The sequence below is a fragment of the Erythrolamprus reginae genome, chromosome 11, assembly GCF_031021105.1.
Source record: "Erythrolamprus reginae isolate rEryReg1 chromosome 11, rEryReg1.hap1, whole genome shotgun sequence".
NCBI lineage: Eukaryota > Metazoa > Chordata > Lepidosauria > Squamata > Dipsadidae > Erythrolamprus > Erythrolamprus reginae.
The window spans coordinates 33,083,875-33,107,936 of NC_091960.1; the positions used below are offsets into that span (position 1 = coordinate 33,083,875).

General features: G+C 41.7%; 1 protein-coding gene across 4 annotated transcripts in view; it reads left to right on the forward strand.

Moving 5' to 3' along the window:
- RPS6KA1 (ribosomal protein S6 kinase A1) overlaps positions 1-24,062 on the forward strand; it is a 110,708-nt gene that overhangs the window by 78,934 nt on the left and 7,712 nt on the right. For all 4 annotated transcript variants that reach the window (XM_070764258.1, XM_070764257.1, XM_070764260.1 and 1 more), the window contains 8 exons: positions 97-199; positions 2,368-2,495; positions 5,403-5,528; positions 7,592-7,681; positions 11,839-11,997; positions 12,979-13,140; positions 16,726-16,802; positions 22,411-22,528. In XM_070764258.1, the coding sequence (XP_070620359.1) occupies positions 97-199; positions 2,368-2,495; positions 5,403-5,528; positions 7,592-7,681; positions 11,839-11,997; positions 12,979-13,140; positions 16,726-16,802; positions 22,411-22,528 (963 nt within the window). The remainder of the gene's footprint in view (positions 1-96; positions 200-2,367; positions 2,496-5,402; positions 5,529-7,591; positions 7,682-11,838; positions 11,998-12,978; positions 13,141-16,725; positions 16,803-22,410; positions 22,529-24,062) is intronic.

The following is a 24,062-nucleotide window of genomic DNA, read 5'->3' on the forward strand; positions in this document are numbered from 1 at the left end:
GGGGGGGGGAGGAAAACATTCAAAATTTTGCTACCGGTTCTGTGTACATGCCCTGACCCTAACCCTCTTATTTCGGTCTGATTCTTCATCCCCCAGAAACTGTTCAGACGAGAAATCAAGCCGCCGTTCAAACCTGCTGTGGGCCGGCCAGATGATTGTTTTTATTTTGACATAGGATTTATCTCCAACACACCCAAAGGTTGGTGTTTGGTTTTTAATAATCTGAAGACAGGACAGTGTGTGTTTGTGTGTGTCGGGGTGAAATACACTTACCTTCCCTACCGGCTTGTGTTCTGTCGGGCTCTCTGGTAGACTCCTCCCGAAAATTCACAGGTACAAATTTCAGACACACACACACACGTTTGAAAATTCAAATCAATGTTCTTTATAATGAAAATTCACTTAAACCAAGCCCTCTTTTGGTATAGCAAAGAGCACTGGTCTCCAAACAAACTGGTAATTTGTACAAGTCCCTTATCAGTTCTGTGATACTTAGCTTGCAGCTGGGAGGCAATTCACAGTCCTTCTTCTTTCACAAAGTGAAACACACTTTGCTCTGGTTTAGTTTCAAAGAGGGGAAAAATCAGCACACAAAAGGTCAAAGTCAGTAAAGCAGTCACGAAACACAACGATCAGATAATCCTCCACAATGGCCAAACACACAAGCTGCTATTTATAGCAGCCTCACTAATGACCACAGCCCCACCCAACCACAGGTGGCCTCATTTTCTTTGATAATAATCTCTCAGTTGTTGTTGCCTATGCATCGCTTTCCGCATGCGTGGCTGTATCATTAACTTTTGTTCTGAATCCAAGGAGGAGCTAGATAATTGATCTCCTTCTGAGCTGTCTGCCACACTCTCCTCCTCCCTGTCACTCATGTCTTCTTGGTCAGAGGAGCCTTCATCATCAGATTCCACCCGGGGCAAAACAGGCCTGCAGCATGTGGATGTCTCCCCCACACCCACAGTCCTTGGGGCAGGAGCTGGGCCAGAGCTAACCACAACAGCTTGCAAATGTGCACGCGTCACGCACTCAATTTTCTCGTGTGTGCCGTTGTCCACGCATGTACAAAGCCTCCTGCGCATGCTCAGAACGTGAAAACCGTCCCCAAACACCACCTGTATTCACTCTATGGACATCTGTTGATAGGACACAGAAATACCCCTGGCCTCCATTTTTCAGTCCTTTCATTCTTACCCATAAGAACCAAATCCTTTGATCTTTTTCTCTTTTTTGCATATTTCTTTGATCTTTTCTGGTGGTTTTTTGTTGCATAGGTCGGGTTCAGCCAGATTTGGGATCCTGAACACCCTCTTGGGATCCAATAGAGAGAATGGATCTCTGAAAACTGGCATCACACAAAACAAATATAAAAAGATGCATTGGGACTCTCTCTACCAGTGATGGTGAACCTTTTTGGGTTTATGTGCCGAAAGGGTGTGTGCGCTTGTACTAGCGTGTGTGCACGTGCCCACACCCATTTCCTATGCCCACGCATGTGCACATTGCCCCTGTGCATGACTTTCAATCTAGACTTTCCATCCTGGGCCTAGAAAGCCTAGAACTAAGACACCTTAAACAAGATCTAAGTATTGCCCACAAGATCATATGCTGCAACGTCCTGCCTGTCAGCGACTACTTCAACTTCAACCACAACAACACAAGAGCACACAACAGATTTAAACTTAATAGTAACCGCTCCAAACTTGACTGTAAAAAATACGACTTCAGTAACCGAGTTGTCGAAGCGTGGAACTCCATAGTGTCATCCCCAAACCCCCAACACTTTACCCTTAGATTATCTACGGTTGACCTATCCAGATTCGTAAGAGGTCAGTAAGGGGCGAGTACAAGTGCACTAGAGTGCCTTCCGTCCCCTGTCCTATTGCTCTCGTATATCTCCTATACCTTTCTTCTATTCCTATATCTCTTCTTCTATTCTTTCATTGATATGTTCTCTTACTATATCTTCTTTTCTATTCTTTCTTAGATATATTTTACTATGAGTATCTCCTCTATAACCTTCATTATGTATTTTACTATGTGTATACCCACCAAATCCCTCATTGTGTATTGGACAAAATCAATCAATAAAATAAAATAAAATGCGCACAATCGCCCCCATTCCCATGCATGCACACAGGCTGTTGAAAAAACAGGCAAACGGGCAAACTAGTAGTTTGGAAAAACGGACTTCCAGTTTGCCCATTGGGCAGTTTTTTGCACTCCGGAGGCTTCAGGGAAGCTCTTGTCCTACCTCGGCCTTGGATGCTTGGGGAAGGAATAGCCAATGGTATAACGTTCCTGACATGCTGTTGTTCCAGTGAGTTGAGTTCTAGTCTTTTTTTCCCATTTTTCTTCTAGTTTCACCTGGAATTCCAGCTAGTCCAGGAGCCCAGCAGCTCTTCCGAGGATTCAGCTATGTGGCCACTGGACTTATAGAGGACGAGAAGGCTAAATCGTCACCTCTGCCTTTGCATCCCATCGTTCAGGTAAGAAAAGACTGGAGAATTCTTGAAAAATAATTCAAAACCTGCAGAGCTCCTTAGAATCCTTGAGGGGTGGGGGATTTCATTCCTAAATCAAGCCAAAATTTGTATGTTATTTCATTAATTGGCATATAAATCCAACTAAACAATGTCGGTTGGCGGGCCCCAGGGGAAGAGCCTTCTCTGTAGCGGCCCCGACTCTCTGGAACCAGCTCCCCCCAGAGATTAGAACTGCCCCTACTCTCCTTGCCTTTCGTAAGCTCCTTAAAACCCACCTTTGTCGTCAGGCATGGGGGAACTGAGACATCTCCCCCGGGCATATACAATTTATGCATGGTATGTTTGTATGTATGTTTGCTTAGTAAATGGGGTTTTTTTAAATATTTTAAACCATAATTTAGATTTGTCATGAATTGTTTTATTTTGTTGTGAGCCGCCCCGAGTCTGCGGAGAGGGGTGGCATACAAATCTAAATAATAAATAAATAAATAAATAAATAAATAAATAAATAAATAAATAAATAAAAGCCACATCAAAGTTGTCTCTTAACTTAGCAAACAAAATTGTGCATACATACATATATGGTTGCCAATTTGTATATTCGTCAAAGATTATTTATTTATTTATTGGATTTGTATGCCGCCCCTCTCCGGAGACTCGGGGCGGCTAACCGACAATAAAACAGTGTACAATAGTAATTTGGTATTAGAAATGATTAAAAATCTATTAATATAAAAACCAAACATACATACATACATACCATGCATAGAATTGTAAAGGCCTAGGGGGAAAGAGGATCTCAATTCCCCCATGCCTGGCGGCAGAGGTGGGTTTGTATGTATTCTGTGACATCTGTGAATGCTGCATTTGTTGAATCTAACTTGCTCCAAAACTGCTCTTTGTCCTATTTAGTGCCAATTTAGATGAGAGAAGAGGGGAATTTTAATTAGTATTTCTTTAAAAAAAAAAAATTTTTTTTATTGAGTTATTTACATTAAAAAATAACATACAGTAACATATTTGACCCCTATGACAATCATTAAGTGTTGTATCACATGATTCTTGACAAATGTATATTTTATTTTATGTACGTTGAGAGCATATGCACCAAGACAAATTCCTTGTGTGTCCAATCACACTTGGCCAATAAAAATTCTATTCTATTCTATTCTATTCTATTCTACAAACAATAAACAAAACAATACAATGACATACAAAGTATACATTTACATCTCTAGGGTTATCATACAGTAATTTGTACCAACGATCTATTTATGCTTGTACATGAATTAACATAATTCTATATATACAAAATTTGCTTAATAGGCATAGTTATAGTAACTTAAGGTTAACAAAGTCGTATATGAACTACTAAGTTAAACATTTACAAATTCATTTTATTTTCTCTTTTCAAGCCAATCGTAAAATGGGAATTTTAATTAGGAATTCATTCTGCAACAATTATGCAAAAATAATAACATTCAGGTAGTCCTTGATTTATAACCACAATCAGGACTAGAATCTCTATTGTTGAGCAGGGCAGTTGTTAAGTAAGTCATGGCCAATTTTATGGCATTTTCCCCACAGTTAAGCAAATCCCTGAAGTTGTTGAGTGAATCAATTGGTGCTTAAGTGCATCCAACTTCCCCCATTGACTTTGCATGCTGGCAGAGAACTGAGAAGGTTGCAAATAGTGATTATTCTTATCTTAAGTAGAATTTATGATGACAATGTGAAAAATAAATTCCAATCACTTTTTGTATGTAAAGAAATGTAAACCGGAGCTAAGGAAGAAATTGAAACTTATTGCAAATAATTTAACCCCCTAAATGGTGGTGGGGTTTTTATTGGTGTTGGGCACGTTTTCTTTTAAGTATTTTTTTGTTTGCTGTAATAAAATTTAATTTAAAAAATTATTTAAAAAACAAAAAGACTATCGGGATGCTAAAACCGTTTTAAGTGTGAGCACTATTGTAAGTCACTTTTTTAAAAAAAATATTTTATTGATTTTTTCAAAATAACAAACATAACAAACAAAACATACAACATTTAGTGGAGCTACAGTTGCTCCGCTCAGAGTAGAAGTCGTCATCATAATAATGAAAAAAAAGAAAAAATTGTCTATAAAATACATATAGTTATGTAAGATAGAAATGTCAATTTTAATATAATAAATCTAAATCTATATCAAATTTTATAAAAATATATGTAAAAAAAAAGAAAATATTTCAGATAAAAAAAGAGAAAAGAAAATTTATGTTTATACTAGTAATTACCATCTTATACAGTTCTAATACTAAATTCAAATATGCAAAATAATATAATACATGTCGTCAGGCATGGGGGAATTGAAATTTTCCCTTCCCCCTAGGCTTATAGAATTTATACATGGTATGCTTGTATGTATGAGTGGTTATTTAAATTGGGGTTTTTTAGATTATTTTTAATATTAGATTTGTTTATATTGTCTTTTTATATTGTTGTTAGCTGCCCCGAGTCTTCGGAGAGGGGCGGCATACAAATCTAATAAATACAAATACAAATACAAATAACACCACACATCTCTTTTTCCTTGTTTCCCACCAAGTATATACTTTCTGCCAAATTTAATAAAATTCTGATTCTTCTTGGTTGTTTAAGTGTGAGCACTATTTTAAGTCACTTCTTCCAATGCTTTTGTAACATAAAAACTGTCACTAAATGAACAGTTGTAAGTTAAGGATTACCTGTATATACAACATTACCTGGATTTCTCCACCCTGGATTCAGTTTCAGCAATTGAGAAACTTTGCATGCGCTGGCTGAGGAATTCTGGGAGTCGAAGTCCACAAGTCGTAAAAGTTGCCAGGGTTGGAGACCCTTAATCTAGCAAGCTTGATTTCTTTTTTTCCTTATTGCCTTTCCTTGTAGCAACTGCATGGGACGAATCGCCAGTTTAATGATGGTTACTTGCTTGAGGAAGTCATTGGTAGGGGCTCTTCTTCAGTATGCAAGCGGTGTATTCACAAAGCAACAAGCAGAGAATATGCAGTTAAGGTCAGAACTTTTTCTTCCTTCAAGCCCGAGAACGGTGAAATCCTTTAAAAATCCCACTATTGTCTTTTAAAAAAAATAATGTTTATTAAATATTAACATTAAAAACAAAAAAATGAACATAACAAAACATAAAAGGGAAAGTGGTATAATACATAATATGAAGTATTAAGAGTAATATATATGACCTATAAAGCCCTTCATGGCATCGGGCCAGGTTATCTCCGGGACCGCCTTCTGCCGCACGAATCTCAGCGACCAGTTAGGTCCCACAGAGTGGGCCTTCTCCGGGTCCCGTCAACTAAACAATGTTGTTTGGCGGGACTCAGGGGAAGAGCCTTCTCTGTGGCGGCCCCGGCCCTCTGGAACCAACCCCCCCAGAGATTAGAATAGCCCCCACCTTTCTTGCCTTTCGCAAGCTTCTTAAAACCCACCTTTGTCGTCAGGCATGGGGGAATTAAGATATTCTTTCCCTCTAGGCTTCTACAATTTATGTATGGTACGTTTGTATGTATCATTGGTTTTAAAATAAGGGTTTTTAGCTTCTTTAGTATTGGATTGTCGCACGTTGTTTTTATTACTGTTGTTAGCCGCCCCGAGTCTACGGAGAGGGGCGGCATACAAATCCAATAAAATGAAATGAAATGAAATGAAATATAGTCTAGAGCAGTGTTTCCCAACCTTGGCAACTTGAAGATATCTAGACTTCAACTCCCAGAATTCCCCAGCCAGCATTCGCTGGCTGGGGAATTCTGGGAGTTGAAGTCCAGATATCTTCAAGTTGCCACGGTTGGGAAACACTGGTCTAGAGTATATATGTGCAAGATACAATATCAAATGCTTAAAATATATAGTAAAAGTATAATATGTAAAATAAAGTAATAATGGTAATATATAATCTCGAATATTTACGTGCAAAATACAGTATCAAATGTGAGAATAATAAGGTAAAAGAATAGAGAAGAGAAAAAAGATAGAGGGAGAGATATGAAGGAAAAAATCCCACTATTGGTTTTAAAGAGACGCTTCCTTGTGGATAGACTTAGTGCAGGAGAGCAAAGTTTGGTTTCCGTATGCAAGGAAGCCGTAGTCTCGCATCATTGAATTTCGGGGTAATAACTGTATTTGCCAATCCCGAGTGTGAATTGATGTAACACTGGGGTTGAATGAGCACAGGAACCTTGGGTGGGATTGTAGGTCATAATGTGTGTTTCTAGTTGTGTAAATGATGTTTTACACTCTTGCATCACACATCAGACTGTCCTCCCGAGATATATATAAATATATATTTGTTTTCGTAGATTTTCACAAGTATATGTATGTAGATTGTTCTGAGTTCGGGTTTTAGACATTCAAAATATTACACGGGGTGAAACCCGAACTCAGAACAATCTACACACACACAGACACACACACACACACACACACATACACACATATATATATATATGTAGATTGTTCTGAGTTCGGGTTTTGCCCTGTGTAATATTTTGAGTGTCTATGCGACGTTTCGGTGAAATCACATTCACCATCATCAGGCTGAAGTTGTAAGCTTCGTGTTGCTGTAAATATGTTGGGAGAATTGGGGCTAGACTTATGGTTGGGGGTCACCACAACATGAGGAAATGCATTAGAAAGGTTGAGAACCCCTGGGCTAGAGCCATAATGGTGAACCTATGACACGGGGGGCATGCAGATGCCCACCCTCACCGCAATCCAGCTTCACTGTGCATGCGCATGTGCCTCCCACCAGCCAGCTGGTCCTCAGGTCTCTCCCGGGGTGGGGTGGGGCACATGCAGGGAAGAGAGAGCTAGATATTGCTGTAGTTTTTTTTAAAGTTTGTGTGTACTCTTGTTTGTCTTTTTATAATGTAAATGAGTTTACCTTTCCTAATTTTTTGTTTTAATTTTTTTTTTTAATTAAAAAAATAAGTAATAAAATCTTATTGGGGAGATTGAAATTAAATATGTCATGTTGTCAACTTTTAAATATAATCCGATACCTCCCCCCTCCAAAAGTAGTGAATCATACTAAATTGTACTAAAATGGCATATATTTCTTGCAGATTATTGACAAGAGCAAAAAAGATCCCTCCGAGGAAATTGAAATACTGTTGCGGTACGGAGAGCACCCAAACCTCATAAAACTGAAGGATGTGAGTGTTATCAACAGACTACGCTTGTAAGGGGAAGGCAGTTGTTCATTCATGACTAGAGCAGGACATTGCATCTGAATTTGTATCTTTCCTGCTGGCTTTCCCAGGGAATCAATGGGGAAGCCTGCAGGGAAATCGCATGCCAAGAGGGCTCCCTCTTCTGGGCATTGGCTGGAAAAAAAGTGTCTATCCCTAAATGCAAACAGGATTTCTCAGTCAGAGAGGATTTACTATTCCAGAACAGGAAAGCAGCATGGTAAGGTTAAGGAGTAGGGGGAAAACCTGATATATACTGTTCTGTCGGGCTCTCTGGTAGACTCCTCCCGAAAATTCACAGGTACAAATTTCAGACACACACACGTTTCAAAATTCAAAACAATGTTCTTTATAATGAAAATTCACTTAATCTAAGCCCTCTTTTTGTATAGCAAAGAGCACTAGTCTCCAAACAAACTGGTAATTTATACAAGTCCCTTATCAGTTCTGTGATACTTAGCTTGCAGCTGTGAGGCAATTCACAGTTCTTCTTTCACAAAGTGAAACACACTTTGCTCTGGTTTAGTTTCAAAGCGGGGAAAAATCAGCACACAAAGGTCGAAGTCAACAAGGCAGTCACAAAACACAACGATCAGATAATCCTCCACGATGGCCAAACCCACAGGCTGCTATTTATAGCAGCCTCACTAATGACCACAGCCCCACCCAACCACAGGTGGCCTCATTTTCTTTGATAATAATCTCTCAGTTGTTGCTGCCTATGCATCGCTCTCTGCCTGCGTGGCTGTATCATTAACTCTTGTTCCGAATCCAAGGAGGAGCTAGATAATTGATCTCCTTCTGAGCTGTCTGCCACACTCTCCTCCTCCCTGTCACTCATGTCTTCTTGGTCAGAGGAGCTTCATCAGCAGATTCCACCAGGGGAAAACAGGCTTGCAGCATGTGGATGTCTCCCCCACATCCACAGTCCTTGGGGCAGGAGCTGGCCCAGAGCTAACCACAACATATACGAGGGTCGCCCAGAAAGTAATGCACCACATTTTTCTTCTTCAACAATTATTTATTGAACACAATGAAACACACAAGAAAGAATGATGTTTCTTCTACACTCCCTATTTTTCCACGTAATCTCCGTCCTGTTCTATGGCCTTCCTCCAACGAGACACAAGGGCGCGTATGCCCTGTCGGTACCATTCCTTGTTCTGGCCACGAAGCCGTTTCTGCACTGTGCAAATCGCCTCTTCGTCATTCTCAAAGTGTCTTCTGCGACTAACCGTACTTCTGTCGACTGCAGATTCTCCATAAACTGTACATAAACGTTTGTGAATGTTCCCAACAGTTTCTTTCTCCGCAGTGAGAAATTCAATGACGACACGTTGTTTGTAACATATATCACTTACGGACTCCATTTCAAGACACTTTTTTCACCATTGAATTTTATTTTGTTAAATAGCGCCATCAGATTTCTGCTGGCATGCAATTTCAATTCCGACTCAGCATAATATTGCTAGACACACACACACACACACACACACACACACACCTCTGCTTCAGAGCTCAGGACACCATACCTGACAACTCCATGGTTGTTGAGATGCAGTTCCCGTATTGTAGAAACCTTTATCCCTGTGCAGAATTACATCCTGTGCAATTCCCAGGCTTCAAGTTGGATGTACATTATCTGAAGTTGCGAGACAGAGTTTGGGTTGTCCTAATATACGGAGATACGCAGCAGGACTTGACCAGATACCAGAATTTATAGTGTGGCAATTTAGCAACCACTGCAGACGCTTTTGTAGAAAATATTAGTAAACAGTTTTACTCTTCGGTGTCATCAAAGTATCTTCTCTCTTAGTCTTCTATTTACAGGAACAAACTTTGCTTTAACTATATGCAGTAAAGCTTTCTTACATGGAGATAATAAACCAATCTAGGTTTCTCCATATCAACACTACGGCTCTAAATCAATACAGTAGACCCCCGCTCGTTGCGAGGGTTCTGTTCCAGGACCCCCCGCAACGAGCGGGTTTTCGCGAAGTAGCGCTGCGGAAGTAAAAACACCATCTGCGCATGTGCAGATGGCGTTTTTACTCCCACAGCGCTAGCGAGGAGCCGAAGATTGGGGGCGGGGCGGCTGTTTGCCGCCGGCATGGAGGGCTTCCTAGCAGCCCCCCAAACCCGGGTTGGGGGTCCGGGGGGCGCTGGCTCTCGGCGCTTTCGAGCTGAGTCCGGGAGCGAATTCGCTTCCGGACTCAGCTCAAAACCGCCGATACCAAGCGGCAAGGAACGGCTTGTCTCGGCGCTTTCGAGCTGACCGGACTTAGCTCGAAAGCGCCGAGACAAGCCGTTCCTTGCCGCTTGCTATCGGCGGTTTTGAGCTGAGTCCGGGAGCGAATTCGCTTCCGGACTCAGCTCAAAACCGCCGATAGCAAGCGGCAAGGAACGGCTTGTCTCGGCGCTTTCGAGCTGACCGGACTCAGCTCGAAAGCGGCGAAAATGAACGGCGTGGGCGGGCGAAGGGCGGGCGGCAGCGAGGAGTTTGCGTGGGCGATGGGGAAACTCCTCGCTGACGCCAGCAAGAGGGGGAAGACCCAGGGAAGCCGCTGCCATCTACGCATGCGTGCCCGGCACGCATGCGTAGATGGTATTTTTGACTTCCGGGTTGAAAAATAGCGAAGTACCCTGTTCGCAATGGTTGGGGACGCAATAAACGGGGGATCACTGTAATTAACTCATGCTCAAACTGCTCCAGCCGGCCAATTAACAATATTACCAACAACAACAGCCAACATAAACAGCCAACAATCATTGTAAAGTTGCTTTGCATTTTATAATGCTCTGGCCCCATCAGGTTGCTGTTTACACCCTATGGCTCAGCATCCATTACTGTTTAACATGCTTACATCCTTCTTTTAACTTTTAACTGTCTGGAACCCGCACCACATCTCAGACATCAACACTCTCGAAAACGTCCAAAGATATTTCACCAGAAGAGCCCTTCACTCCTCCACTCGAAACAGAATATCCTACGAAAATAGACTAACAATCCTGGGTCTAGAAAGCTTAGAACTATGGCGCCTAAAACACGATTTAAGTATTGCCCACAAGATCATATGCTGCAACGTCCAACCGGTCAATGACTACTTCAGCTTCAACCGCAACAACACAAGAGCACGCAACAGATTCAAACTTAATATTAACCACTCCAAACTTGACTGTAAAAAATATGATTTCAACAATCGAGTTGTCGAAGCGTGGAACTCATTACTGGACTCAATAGTGTCAACTCCCAACCCCCAACACTTCTCCCTTAGACTCTCCACGATTGACCTGTGCAGGTTCCTAAGAGGCCAATAAGGGGCGTATATAAGTGCACTGATGTGCCTATTGTCCCCTGTCCAATTGTCTTTCCTTATCTCATATATCATATATATTCTCTCCTTATCTATATATATATCATATATATTCTCTCCTTATCTCTTATATCATATATATTCTCTCCCTATCTATCTATCTATCTATCTATCTATCTATCTATCTATCTCTATCTATCTATCTATCTATCTATCTATCTATATATATATATATATATATAATATGTATATCATATATATTCTCTCCGTATCTCTTATATCATATACATATTCTCTTCTTTTTTACTTTCTATCTTTATATATATTACTTAATATCTATTCTCTTCCATATGTATTGTATATTGGACAAAGAATTAAAATAAAAAATAATGGAATATTATTTTGGAAGAGCCTTCTCTGTGGCGGCCCCGACCCTATGGAACCAACTCCCCCCGGAGATTAGAACTGCCCCTTTCGTAAGCTCCTTAAGACCCACCTTTGTCGTCAGACATGGGGGTACTGAGACATCTCCCCCGGGCATATACAATTTATGCATGGTATGTCTGTATGTATGTGTGCTTAGGAAATGGGTTTTTTAAAATATTTTTAAACTGTAATTTAGATTTGTTGTAAATTGTTTCACTTTGTTGTGAGCCGCCCCGAGTCTGCGGAGAGGGGCGGCATACAAATCTAAATAATAAAATAAAATAAAATAAATAAATATCGCCTAGGATTGAGTTAATCCTTGACAGGAGAAACAAGTTAAATCGTTTTTCTCAGACCTGATCAGAAATATCCATTTGGCAGGTGTACGATGATGGCACACATGTTTACCTGGTGACTGAACTAATGAGAGGTGGGGAGCTGTTGGACAGGATTCTAAATTACAAGGATTTTTCGGAAAGAGAAGCAAGCTCCGTCCTGCACACGATCTGCAAAACCGTGGAATATCTTCACTCCCAAGGGGTGAGTAAGTAGAAGACGCTGGCAAGGGCCTTCCCGCTTCCCTGGGCCTCCCTGACCTTTGTGCTAGGGTGTGTGGTTGCCACGTCAAGATTGCCGCTTACTTTTTATGCACGACAAACTTTTATGCGTTGGATGCTTTAATGTGTTCTGCAAATCAAAATAAACCTGCGTTGATGCCGCAAGCTGTTGTGTGGGTGCACTTACACAACACCAATTCTATGTGGACTGCACTGGCGCCCGATTGGTCTCCAGGCACAATTCAAAGGTGTTGGTCATTATCTTTAAAAGCCCTACATGGCTTAGGGCCAGACTATCTTCGAGACCGCCTTCTACCACATAGGGCCCACAGGGTTGGTCTTCTTCGGGTCCCGTCGGCTAATCAGTGTTGGCTGGCAGGCCCATGGGGGAGGGCCTTCTCGGTGGCTGCTCCAACTCTTTGGAACCAGCTACCTCCTGAGATCTGGACTGCCCCCATCCTACTGGCCTCTGGGAGCCCCTCGCGAGGATTCCCCAAAAGAGAGAGAGAGAGAGAGATGGAGGCAGAGAGACGAGAGGTAAAGGGGGGGGGGGAATGAAAAAAACTAAGATGGATTTTATACTCCAGGATGCTTTATACTCCAAAAAATAGGGTTATATACAAACGAGACCCAGAGATTATTTTTCTCTGGTGGTAGCAAATCTCTATGTTCTAGAATACAATCTCGTGGTGAACATCTGTGCGTTCAGCCCCAGGTTGATTGCAGCATTATTTTAACAATCCTTTTCTATCGACGTATTGTGACTTTAAGTTTTGTGGCCCCCTTTTTCCTACTTTTCCTGCCATCCTTATTAGGGGCTCTGTAACTTAAAAGCAGAAAAGAAAGAGACTGCCGTTGTAGGGTCAGAATGACGTTTTACAGCTGGAACTGGAGCACACAGCTGTAAACTGGAAGGAAAGCAGTGGCAAACTCATGGTCTTCAATGTCCACTTTTGCTTCGCAGGTGGTCCACAGAGACTTGAAACCTAGCAACATCCTCTACGGAGACGAGTCCAATAACCCTGAATGCATCCGAATTTGTGACTTTGGGTTTGCCAAGCAACTGAGGGCAGGCAATGGGCTCCTCATGACCCCTTGCTATACTGCCAACTTCGTTGCTCCAGAGGTAAGCAGCTCATAAACCTGAGTTTGTTGGGGTTGAGTTCCCAACATACGTTTTGTTAATTTCATTCATTTCAGGGGAAACTCTGTAATCCCTTTCTCCATCCAAACGGACGGAAATAAAGACTTGATGGATACGTTCTGTGGCTGAAAATGTAGGTAGGATAAGGTGCTACAATGGAATCAAGGGCAACGGTTGTTCGAACACTTGGCTTACATCCCCAAACTGAAAATAAAGCTCTTAGACCAGTGATGGTGAACCTATGGCACAGGTGCCAGAGGTGACACGCAGAGCCATATCTGCTGGCATGCGAGCCGTTGCCCTAGCTCAGCTCCTATGTGCATGTGTGTGCTGACCAGCTGGTTTTTGGCTCACACAGAGGCTCTGGGAGGACGTTTTTGGCTTCCAGAGAGCCTCCAGGGGGATGGGGGAGGGCATTTTTACCATCACCACCACCCCCCGGCTCCAGGAAGCCTTTGGAGCCTGAGGAGGGTGAAACATGAACCTACTGGGCCCACCAGAAATTGCAGAACATGATGTTTCCAGCCTCCAGGGGGCAGAAAAAGCTGTTTTTGCCCTTGCCAGGTATTGAATGATGGGCACCCACACTTTTTCGGACCCCAGGAAAAAAAGGTTCTCCATCACTGTCTTAGACTTAGACAAATCTTCTGAAGTCCTGGAGTTATGTTCCTCCTGCAGACTTTCCCTAGATCATCATATTAGCATGTTTGGATTGGGGATACAGTGTTCCCTCGATTTCCACGGGGGATGCGTTCCGAGACCACCCGCGAAAGTCGAATTTCCATGAAGTAGAGATGCAGAAGTAAATACACCATTTTTGGATATGGACAGTATCACAAGCCTTCCATTAACACTTTAAACCCTTAAATTACCCTTTCCCATTCCCTTAGCAACCATTTTCTCACCATTATTACTGGTACTCACCATTGAATAAGACACTTAGTGATACTGATATTTATAAACATAATTATTTATTAATAAATTTTTTTGTTATTTATTTGCAAAAATTATTAGTTTGGCGATGATGTACGATGTCATCGGGCAGGAAAAACCGTGGTACAGTATAGGGAAAAAACCGCAAAGTACTTTTTAATTAATATTTTTTGAAAAACTGTGGTATAGGCTATTCGCGAAGTTCGAACCCGTGAAAATCGAGGGAACACTGTACAGGCCAACATGGAAACTGGATCTTTTCTCCTCCGATTGTTCGTAACTGCATCTGAATTTTATTTTATTCAAATTTTATTATTATTATTCAAATTTTATTCCAATTCTCATGGCTTCCTTCCTTTGCACTTTCATGGTGTCCTCTAAGTAAGAAAGGCAGAATATACCTGCAATTCCAAATGCTACCTTTTATTTATTTTATTTATTTATTTTGTCCAATACAAATTGAAAGTTAAAGAGAATAAAAACATGTAGTAGTAAATATCAGGGAAGGGATAGAAGAAAAGATATGAGAATAGAATACATCAATGAAGAGTAGAGGAAAGGATACTGTATATGAATGGGAGAAAAGATATATAAAATATAGTACTGATCATCTTCTTAACAGGAAGTGCAAGAGTGATAAGAGAGGAAAAAGGGAAAGCAAGTAGGATGCTTGGCTGCATAGCTAGAGGTTTAACAAGCAGGAAGAGGGAGATTATGATCCCGCTATATAGAGCGCTGGTGAGACCACATTTGGAGTACTGTGTTCAGTTCTGGAGACCTCACCTACAAAAAGATATTGACAAAATTGAACGGGTCCAAAGACGGGCTACAAGAATGGTGGAAGGTCTTAAGTATAAAACGTATCAGGAAAGACTTCATGAACTCCATCTGTATAGTCTGGAGGACAGAAGGAAAAGGGGGGACATGATCGGAACAGTTAAATAGGTTAAAGGGTTAAATAAGGTCCAGGAGGGAAGTGTTTTGTTTTTTTTCCAAATCTTTTTATTGTTTTATAGATACATATATCACAATTTGTTTATACGGTTTACAGGTCTTATCCAACTTTTTTACCGGTTACAGTTGTTATATAGATAATATTAACTTAATACTATGCAATGCAAAACATGGTAAAAACATTCAAATGGTATTTTCATTTTTTTTAAGGTTTGTACTGCTATTTTGTATAGAATTATACAAATCTTTTCCTTTGAATCCGCTCGTGCCAATTGTTCCACATGCTTTTAGTTTCATTGATTCTGTTTCCCTTAAGTAGGTTTGTCATCTCGTCCATTTCTGCACATGTATATATCCTGTCTATTATTAAATTTACATTGGGAGTCTGTTCGTTCTTCCATGTTTGCGCTATTGCAATTCTTGTAGCTGTGTTTATGTGAGTCAATAAAAAAAGGGTTTGTTTAGAGTATGATTTTTTCCAAATTCCAAGGAGCATCCCCTCCGGTGAGTACTCTATTTCCTCCTTCGTAATTTCCTTTAACCATTTGTAAATTGTTTCCCAAATTTTTTGAATTTTAGAGCAGGACCACCACATATGGAAGAAAGTTCCTTTTTCTTTATTGCATTTCCAGCATACGTTTTGTAGTGCTGGGTAAATTTTGGCAAGTCTTGCCGGTGGTAGATACCACCTGTAAAATAATTTGTAATAGTTTTCTTTATAGGCTGATGATAGGGTGATTTTAGTTATTGTATTCCATGTTTATTCCCATTCTGCTATATGGATTTTTCTTTGTAGGTTTTTCTCCCAGGCTACCATTGGATTTTTAATCATCTCTTTTTCTTTCTCCTGTTCTAATAAAATCTGGCACAGTTTGGTTATCTGTTTTTCCACATTTCCTGTTAAGATCTTGTCCAGAGTTTGGGTGGAATTTGCTATACCTGGTGTTTATTTATCCTTATTATATCTGGATTTTATTTGTATATATGTCCACTTGTCCAACCTATAGTTTTGTAATTCCAATTCTTGTTTAGTTTTAAGTTCTCCATTTGGGTGTAAGATATCTTTATATTTTATGGTCTTGGTTGGGTCTATCAAATTCGGATATACTATGGCTTCCATAGTAGATAGCCATCTAGGAATTTTGTTATAAAATTTTCTTTTAGTCTCATACCAGGTTTTAAGGAGGGAAGTGTTTTTAATAGGAAAGTGAACACAAGAACAAGGGGACACAATCTGAAGTTAGTTGGGGGAAAGATCAAAAGCAACGTGAGAAAATATTATTTGACTGAAAGAGTAGTAGATTCTTGGAACAAACTTCCAGCAGATGTGGTAGATAAATCCACAGTCACTGAATTTAAACATGACTGGGATAAACATATATCCATCCTAAGATAAAATACAGAAAATAGTATAAGGGCAGACTAGATGGACCAGGAGGTCTTTTTCTGCCGTCCGACTTCTATGTTTCTATGAGAAACTCAAAACTGAGCTGCTTTCTACCTCATGGTTCTTCTTATCCCCCCTGGTTCTTTTATTTCTTCTCTTCTGTTTATTTTCAGAGCCAAGCAAATGATCAGGGAGCACCCTCGGCCTCATCGCTTTCCCTTTTTACTAGCATATTCCCCCTTTCTTCCTGCCGTCCGTAATTATGTCTCCATGTTTTCTTTGTTCTAATTTAGGTTTTGAAATGCCAGGGCTACGACAAGGCCTGCGATATTTGGAGCTTAGGGGTCCTTCTCTACACAATGCTAGCAGGGTAAGAGGGATGGCAACGTGGGAGAACGGAAATTTTGACTGTTGTTTCTTTTATGAAGTTTTCATTCCAGCCACTCTCCTTCCAAAGAAGGCCGGAAAGATAGGTGATTCTCTACTTTTGGAATTTTGAATTGAATTTATTAGATTTGTATGCCACCCCTCTCTGAAGACTCGGGGCGGCACAAAACAAAGCAGCAATACAGTACTATTTATTTATTTATTTCATTTTATTTATTTTATTTATTTTATTTATTTTATTTATTTTATTTATTTTATTTATTTTATTTATTTTATTTATTTTATTTATTTTATTTATTTTATTTATTTTATTTATTTTATTTATTTTATTTATTTTATTTATTTTATTTATTTTATTTATTTTATTTATTTTATTTATTTTATTTATTTTATTTATTTTATTTATTTTATTTATTTTATTTTATTTATTTTATTTATTTTATTTATTTTATTTATTTTATTTATTTTATTTATTTTATTTATTTTATTTATTTTATTTTATTTATTTTATTTATTTTATTTATTTTATTTATTTTATTTATTTTATTTCATTCATTCATTCATTCATTCATTCATTTATTTATTTATTTAGATTTGTATGCCGCCCCTCTCCGTAGACTCGGGGCGGATCACAACAGAATAAAACAGTTCATAACAAATCTGATAATTTACAATTTAAAATATTTTATTAAGCAGACATACGTACAAACATACCATACATAAATTGTATAGGCCCGGGGCAGATATCTCAGTTCCCCCATGCCTGATGGCAAATCTAACATTAAAATTTAAAACTAAATTAAAATCCATTGTCATAAAAACCCATTAACTACACAATCATACACACTCGGTCCAGCTAATCAATATAGAGGTCGGAGAAGAGGGAGGGAGGTTAATCTCCCGCACGCCTAGTGGCAGAGATGGGTCTTTAGCATTTTGCGGAAGGCGAGGAGGGTGGGTGCAGTTCTAATCTCCGGGGGGAGTTGATTCCAGAGGGCTGGGGCCACCACAGAGAAGGCTCTTCCTCAGGGTCCTGCCAGACAGCACTGTTTGTCGACGGGACATGGAGAAGGCCAACTCTGTGGGACCTAATCGGCCGCTGGGATTCGTGCGGCAGCCGGCAGTCTCGTAGTTATTCTGATACGATGCCATGTAGAGCTTTATAGGTCATTACCAACACTTTGAATTGTGACCGGAAACTGATTTACAGTTTGAGCAAAGGGATTAGAATCTGGCTGGTGACCTTATAGCAGTCTTCCAGAAGAGGGAGACAGCTTATTCTCCAAAGCTCCTGAGGGCAAAACAAGAAGTAATGGTACCCTGGGCCAGTGGGGTTGCCAACTGATGCAGAGAGTGAAGGAGAAATAGATCTACCTGTTGCGCCACCCTGGCTCCTCTGTTGCCATGTGAGCCATTGCCCTAGCTCAGCTCCAACGTGCATGTATGTGCTGGCCAGCTGATTTTTGGCTGGCAGAGAAGCTCTGGGAGGGCGTTTTTGGCTTCCAGAGAGCCTCCAGGAAGATGTGGAAGGGTGTTTTTCCCTCCCCAGCTCCAGGGAAGCTTTTGGAGCCTGGGGAGGGCAAAACACAAGCCTACTGGGCCCACCAGAAGTTGGGAAACAGGCCATTTCCGGCCGCCAGAGGGTCTCTGGAGGATGGAGGAAGCTGTTTTCGCCCTCCCCAGGCATTGAATTATGGGTGTGGGCACTCGCGCATGCGCAGTAGCGCAAGCCCGCCTTCTTACGGCACCCAAGGGAAAAAAGGTTTGCCATCACTGTTATAGGGACTAACTTATACAAAAATGAGTTCGCACCACATGTTAAGGCTTCCTTTCCCATCAGTGAGTAAAAAGTGGATTCAGTTGTAGTCTGAATCTTACCCTGTCCCCGGGAGGGCGAATTTATGGCACATAGAGCACTCTTGCGGGCACGCCAGCTGTCGCCCCAGCCCAGCTCAACTCCACCGTTCATGCGCACACGCTTCCTGCCTGCCAGCTGGTTTTCAGATCTCTGCCACACATTCACGGGAGGGGAGTGGGGTGGTGCATGCGGGGGCACTCACATTGCATTTTGGGGGCTCGTGCGGCATCCACACATCCCACACCGTTTTGCCTTCCAGGTTGGTGTAGGAGGCTTTCCAGGCCCAAAGTGGCCTCCTGCACCAACCTGGAAGCCAAAATGGGCCAAGGGGGCACCACGCGAGGGCCCCCAGGCTCCATTTTGGGCCTGGAAAGCCTCCTGCACCAACCTGGAAACCAAAATGGGCCACGGGGGTGCCAGGCGAGGGCCTCCATGCTCCATTTTGGGCCTGGAAAGCCTCCTGCACCAACCTGGAAGCCAAAATGGGCCATGGCGCCACGTGAGGGCCCCCATGCTCCATTTTGGGCCTGGAAAGCCTCCTGCACCAACATGGACACCAAAAATGGGTGGTGGGGGCAAAGCACATAAACAGGGGGTGGGGGTAGCAAGCACAAGCACGGGGGTTGAACGCATATGTGCAGTGGCAGGGTGCATGGGGGGGTTGCGTGCACATTACACTATGGGTGAGGGTGTGTTCTAACTTGCCTCGCCACCGGTTCGCTTCCTCCCACTGTGTGGCCACATCACACACACGTAGTGCCGGAAACTCAGCTTCCATGCATGCGCAGAAGAAAAAAAATCAGCAAAAAATCCCCCAATTGTTTTTCAAAAAAATAATTTTCAGCAGGTGACAACAACAAGGTTAGCCATTACTGCCCTAAATCCCAATTAAGATTTTTTTTTCTGCTTAAGGTAGGCATTTGAAGCCCCTCTCTGCTCTTTGGGCAAGATTTTCCATAAGTTGTCAATCAATAAAATCTAACAGGCTCATTATTATTATTATTATTATTATTATTATTATTATTATTATTATTATTAATTGGATTTGTATGCCGCCCCTCTACGTAGACTCGGGGCGGCTAACAACAGTAATAAAAACAGCATATAACAATCCAATATTAAAACAGTTAAAAACCCTTATTATAAAACCAAACATACATACAGACATACCATGCATAAAATTGTAAAGGCCTAGGGGGAAAGAATATCTCAGTTCCCCCATGCCTGGCGGCAGAGGTGGATTTTAAGAAGCTTAGGAAAGGCAAGGAGGGTGAGGGTAATTCTAATCTCTGGGTGGAGTTGGTTCCAGAGGGCCGGGGCCGCCACAGAGAAGGCTCTTCCACTGGGTCCCGCCAAGCGACATTGTTTAGTTGACGGGACCCGGAGAAGGCCCACTCTGTGGGACCTAACTGGTCGCTGGGATTCGTGCAGCAGAAGGCGGTCCCTGAGATAATCTGGTCCAGTGCCATGAAGGGCTTTATAGGTCATAACCAACACTTTGAATTGTGACCGGAAACTGATCGGCAACCAATGCAGACTGCGGAGTGTTGGTGTAACATGGGCATATTTGGGAAAGCCCATGATTGCTCTCGCAGCTGCATTCTGCACATTGCTTAAAAATTCTGTCATTATAACATTGCTTAAAAATTAGGAAATGCTTGTACATTCCAAGCCACTACAGGCATTTATTAGCCATTGCTGTTAAACTGGAGAACTGTAACAAACCATAAGGTCAGGCTGGCCAATTCTTTGCCCCACAGCAAATCATCTATTTCCCAACCAATCATTAACAGACCAGACCGTATGATTTAGCTCCGTAATAGGGCACTGTGACTTATTTAACGCTCATAATTATAATGCATTATGAAATCTCTCAGTTCAGAGTCTGTCTCCGTTTGTCTCTGGAGAATCCTGGCTTCTACTGAGCACGTGTGTGGATTTCTGTGATTTTTCTAAAAAACAAAACAAAAAAACCAAACCTTACAATAAAAATAATGTGTACTTAAATCTCTACCACTTAAATCTCTAGCACTCAACCTCCCTGCACGGATTTTCCGTGAATTAGATGAATGCTGTGTTCTTCTCTCACCCTATACAGTGGTGCCTCCATTTAAGAACGCCTGTAGTTACGAACTTTTCTATATAAGAACCGGGTGTTCAAGATTTTTTTGCCTCTTCTCAAGAACCATTTTCCACTTACAAACCCGAGCTTCCGAAACTGTAACCAGAAAAGGCAGGGAGAAGCCTCCGAGGGGCCTCCCTAGGAATCTCTTGGGAGGAAACAGGGCCGGAAAAGGTCAGGGAGACGCCTCCGTGGGGCCTCTCTAGGAATCTCCTAGGAGGAAACAGGCCAGAGAAGACAGGGAGAAGCCTCTGTGGGGCCTCCCTAGGAATCTCCTAGGAGGAAACAGACCAGAAAAGACAGGGAGAAGCCTCTGTGGGGCCTCTCTAGGAATCTCCTAGGAGGAAACAGGCCAGAGAAGACAGGGAGAAGCCTCTGTGGTGCCTCCCTAGGAATCTCCTGAGAGGAAACAGACCAGAGAAGACAGGGAGAAGCCACTGTGGTGCCTCTCTAGGAATCTCCTAGGAGGAAACAGGCCAGAGAAAACAGGGAGAAGCCTCTGTGGGGCCTCTCTAGGAATCTCCTAGGAGGAAACAGGCCAGAGAAGACAGGGAGAAGCCTCTGTGGGGCCTCTCTAGGAATCTCCTAGGAGGAAACAGGCCAGAGAAGACAGGGAGAAGCCTCTGTGGGGCCTCTCTAGGAATCTCCTCGGAGGAAACAGGCCAGAGAAGACAGGGAGAAGCCTCTGTGGGGCCTCTCTAGGAATCTCCTGGGAGGAAACAGGCCAGAGAAGACAGGGAGAAGCCTCTGTGGTGCCCCTCTAGGAATCTCCTAGGAGGAAACAGGCCAGAGAAGACAGGGAGAAGCCTCTGTGGGGCCTCTCTAGGAATCTCCTAGGAGGAAACAGGCCAGAGAAGACAAGGAGAAGCCTCTGTGGGGCCTCTCTAGGAATCTCCTAGGAGGAAACAGGCCAGAGAAGACAGGGAGAAGCCTCTGTGGGGCCTCTCTAGGAATCTCCTGGGAGGAAACAGGCCAGAGAAGACAGGAAGAAGCCTCTGTGGGGCCTCTCTAGGAATCTCCTGGGAGGAAACAGGTCAGAGAGGACAGGGAGAAGCCTCTGTGGTGCCTCTCTAGGAATCTCCTAGGAGGAAACAGGCCAGAGAAGACAGGGAGAAGCCTCTGTGGTGCCTTTCTAGGAATCTCCTAGGAGGAAACAGGCCAGAGAAGACAGGGAGAAGCCTCTGTGGGGCCTCTCTAGGAATCTCCTGGGAGGAAACAGGGCCTCCCCCATCCTCCCTGTGGTTTCCCCAATCGCACACATTATTTGCTTTTACACTGATTCCTATGGGAAAAATTGCTTCTTCTTAACAAACCTTTCTACTTAAGAACCTGGTCACGGAATGAAATAAGTTTGTAAGTAGAGGTACCGCTGTACTTTAGATCAGGGGTCTCCAACCTTGGCAACTTTAAGACTTGAGGACGTCAACTCCCAGAATTCCTCAGCCAGCTTTGGGCTCTGGGAGTTGACGTCCACAAGTCTTAAAGTTGCCACAGTTGGAGACCTCTGCTTTAGGTGTTCTCTTCCTCTCTGCCCTCCAACATTGTGGTGTTTTGCATGCATTAAACATGTGGTTATTGTCGTTCTCCCTGCCTCCCTTCTGCCTTTTCCAGGCATACTCCATTTGCAAATGGGCCCAGTGACACTCCTGAAGAGATCCTTGTTCGGATAGGCAGTGGGAAGTTTTCCCTCGAAGAAGGAAATTGGACGACCATTTCTGATTCAGCCAAGGTAAGGCTTAGTATGTATGTATGTATGTATGTATGTATGTATGTATGTATGTATGTGTATTATGTATGTATATATGCATGATCTATCTATCTATCTAATCTATCTAATCTATCTATCCTATCTATCTATCTATCTATCTATCTAATCTATCTATCTATCTATCTATCTAATCTATCTATCTAATCTATCTATCTCATCTATCTATCTATCTATCTATGTATCCTATCTATCTAATCTATCTATCTAATCTATCTATCTAATCTATCTATCTGTCTATCTATCTAATCTAATCTATCTAATCTATCTATCTATCTATCTAATCTAATCTATCTAATCTATCTATCCTATCTATCTATCTATCTATCTATCTAATCTATCTATCTATCTATCTATCTAATCTATCTATCTAATCTATCTATCTAATCTATCTATCTCATCTATCTATCTATCTATCTATGTATCCTATCTATCTAATCTATCTATCTAATCTATCTATCTAATCTACTATCTATCTAACTAATCTATCTAATCTGTCTGTCTGTCTGTCTGTCTGTCTGTCTGTCTGTCTGTCTGTCTATCTATCTATCTATCTATCTATCTATCTATCTATCTATCTATCTATCTATCTATCTAATCTATAGCATTTATATGCCACTCACTCTGAAATGGACTCTGAGATGCTGACAACAGTCATAAATACAGTACAAGTAAAAAGAGCAATAAATACATCAATAAAATCTACAGTGCCATAAAAACGACTATGTCGTTAAAAAACCTGTGCATACTTACAGTCCATCCTAATTCCAGGCCTGCCGGAAAAGCCGGGTCTTAATGGCTTTCTTGAAGACCGGTAGGGCAGTGTTTCCCAACCTTGGCCACTTGAAGATATCTGGACGTCAAGTCCCAGAATTCCCCATCCTGAGATAAAATACAGGAAATAGTATAAGGGCAGACTAGATGGACCATGAGGTCTTTTTCTGCCGTCAGTCTTCTATGTTTCTATATTTCTAGAGTAATTTTTTAATCATTCTGATATGGTTTAAAAAGTTACAAATTTTGAGTTTGAGGTTGTGGTTATTATGGGTTTGTCATAACCTCAGCATCCAGGAATGCTAAAACAGCCCAATTTAGCAGGCTTTAGCAGGCTTTACTTATTATTGTGGCAACCAGTCCCATGGGTGAAATTATGCTCTACCATAACAAAACAAGTTGTTTCATTGAATGAGTCCAATTTTGGGAGGGAGAGCAAAGTTGTTGCTTTTTAAAAAAATCTTCCAGTCTGTTTTTTACACATCGTGCATCATTTTATAAGGCCCTGTGATTTACCCACAAACTCATATAGTCACTCGCTTTATTTTTGAGATAGAAAACCAGAGTCATCGGCTCCATTGTTGAAACAATGATAGACTAAAGCAGTGTTTCCCAACCTTGGGCACTTGAAGATATTTGGACTTCAACTCCCAGAATTCCCCAGCCAGCGAATGCTGGCTGGTGAATTCTGGGAGTTGAAGTCCAAATATCTTCAAGTGCCCAA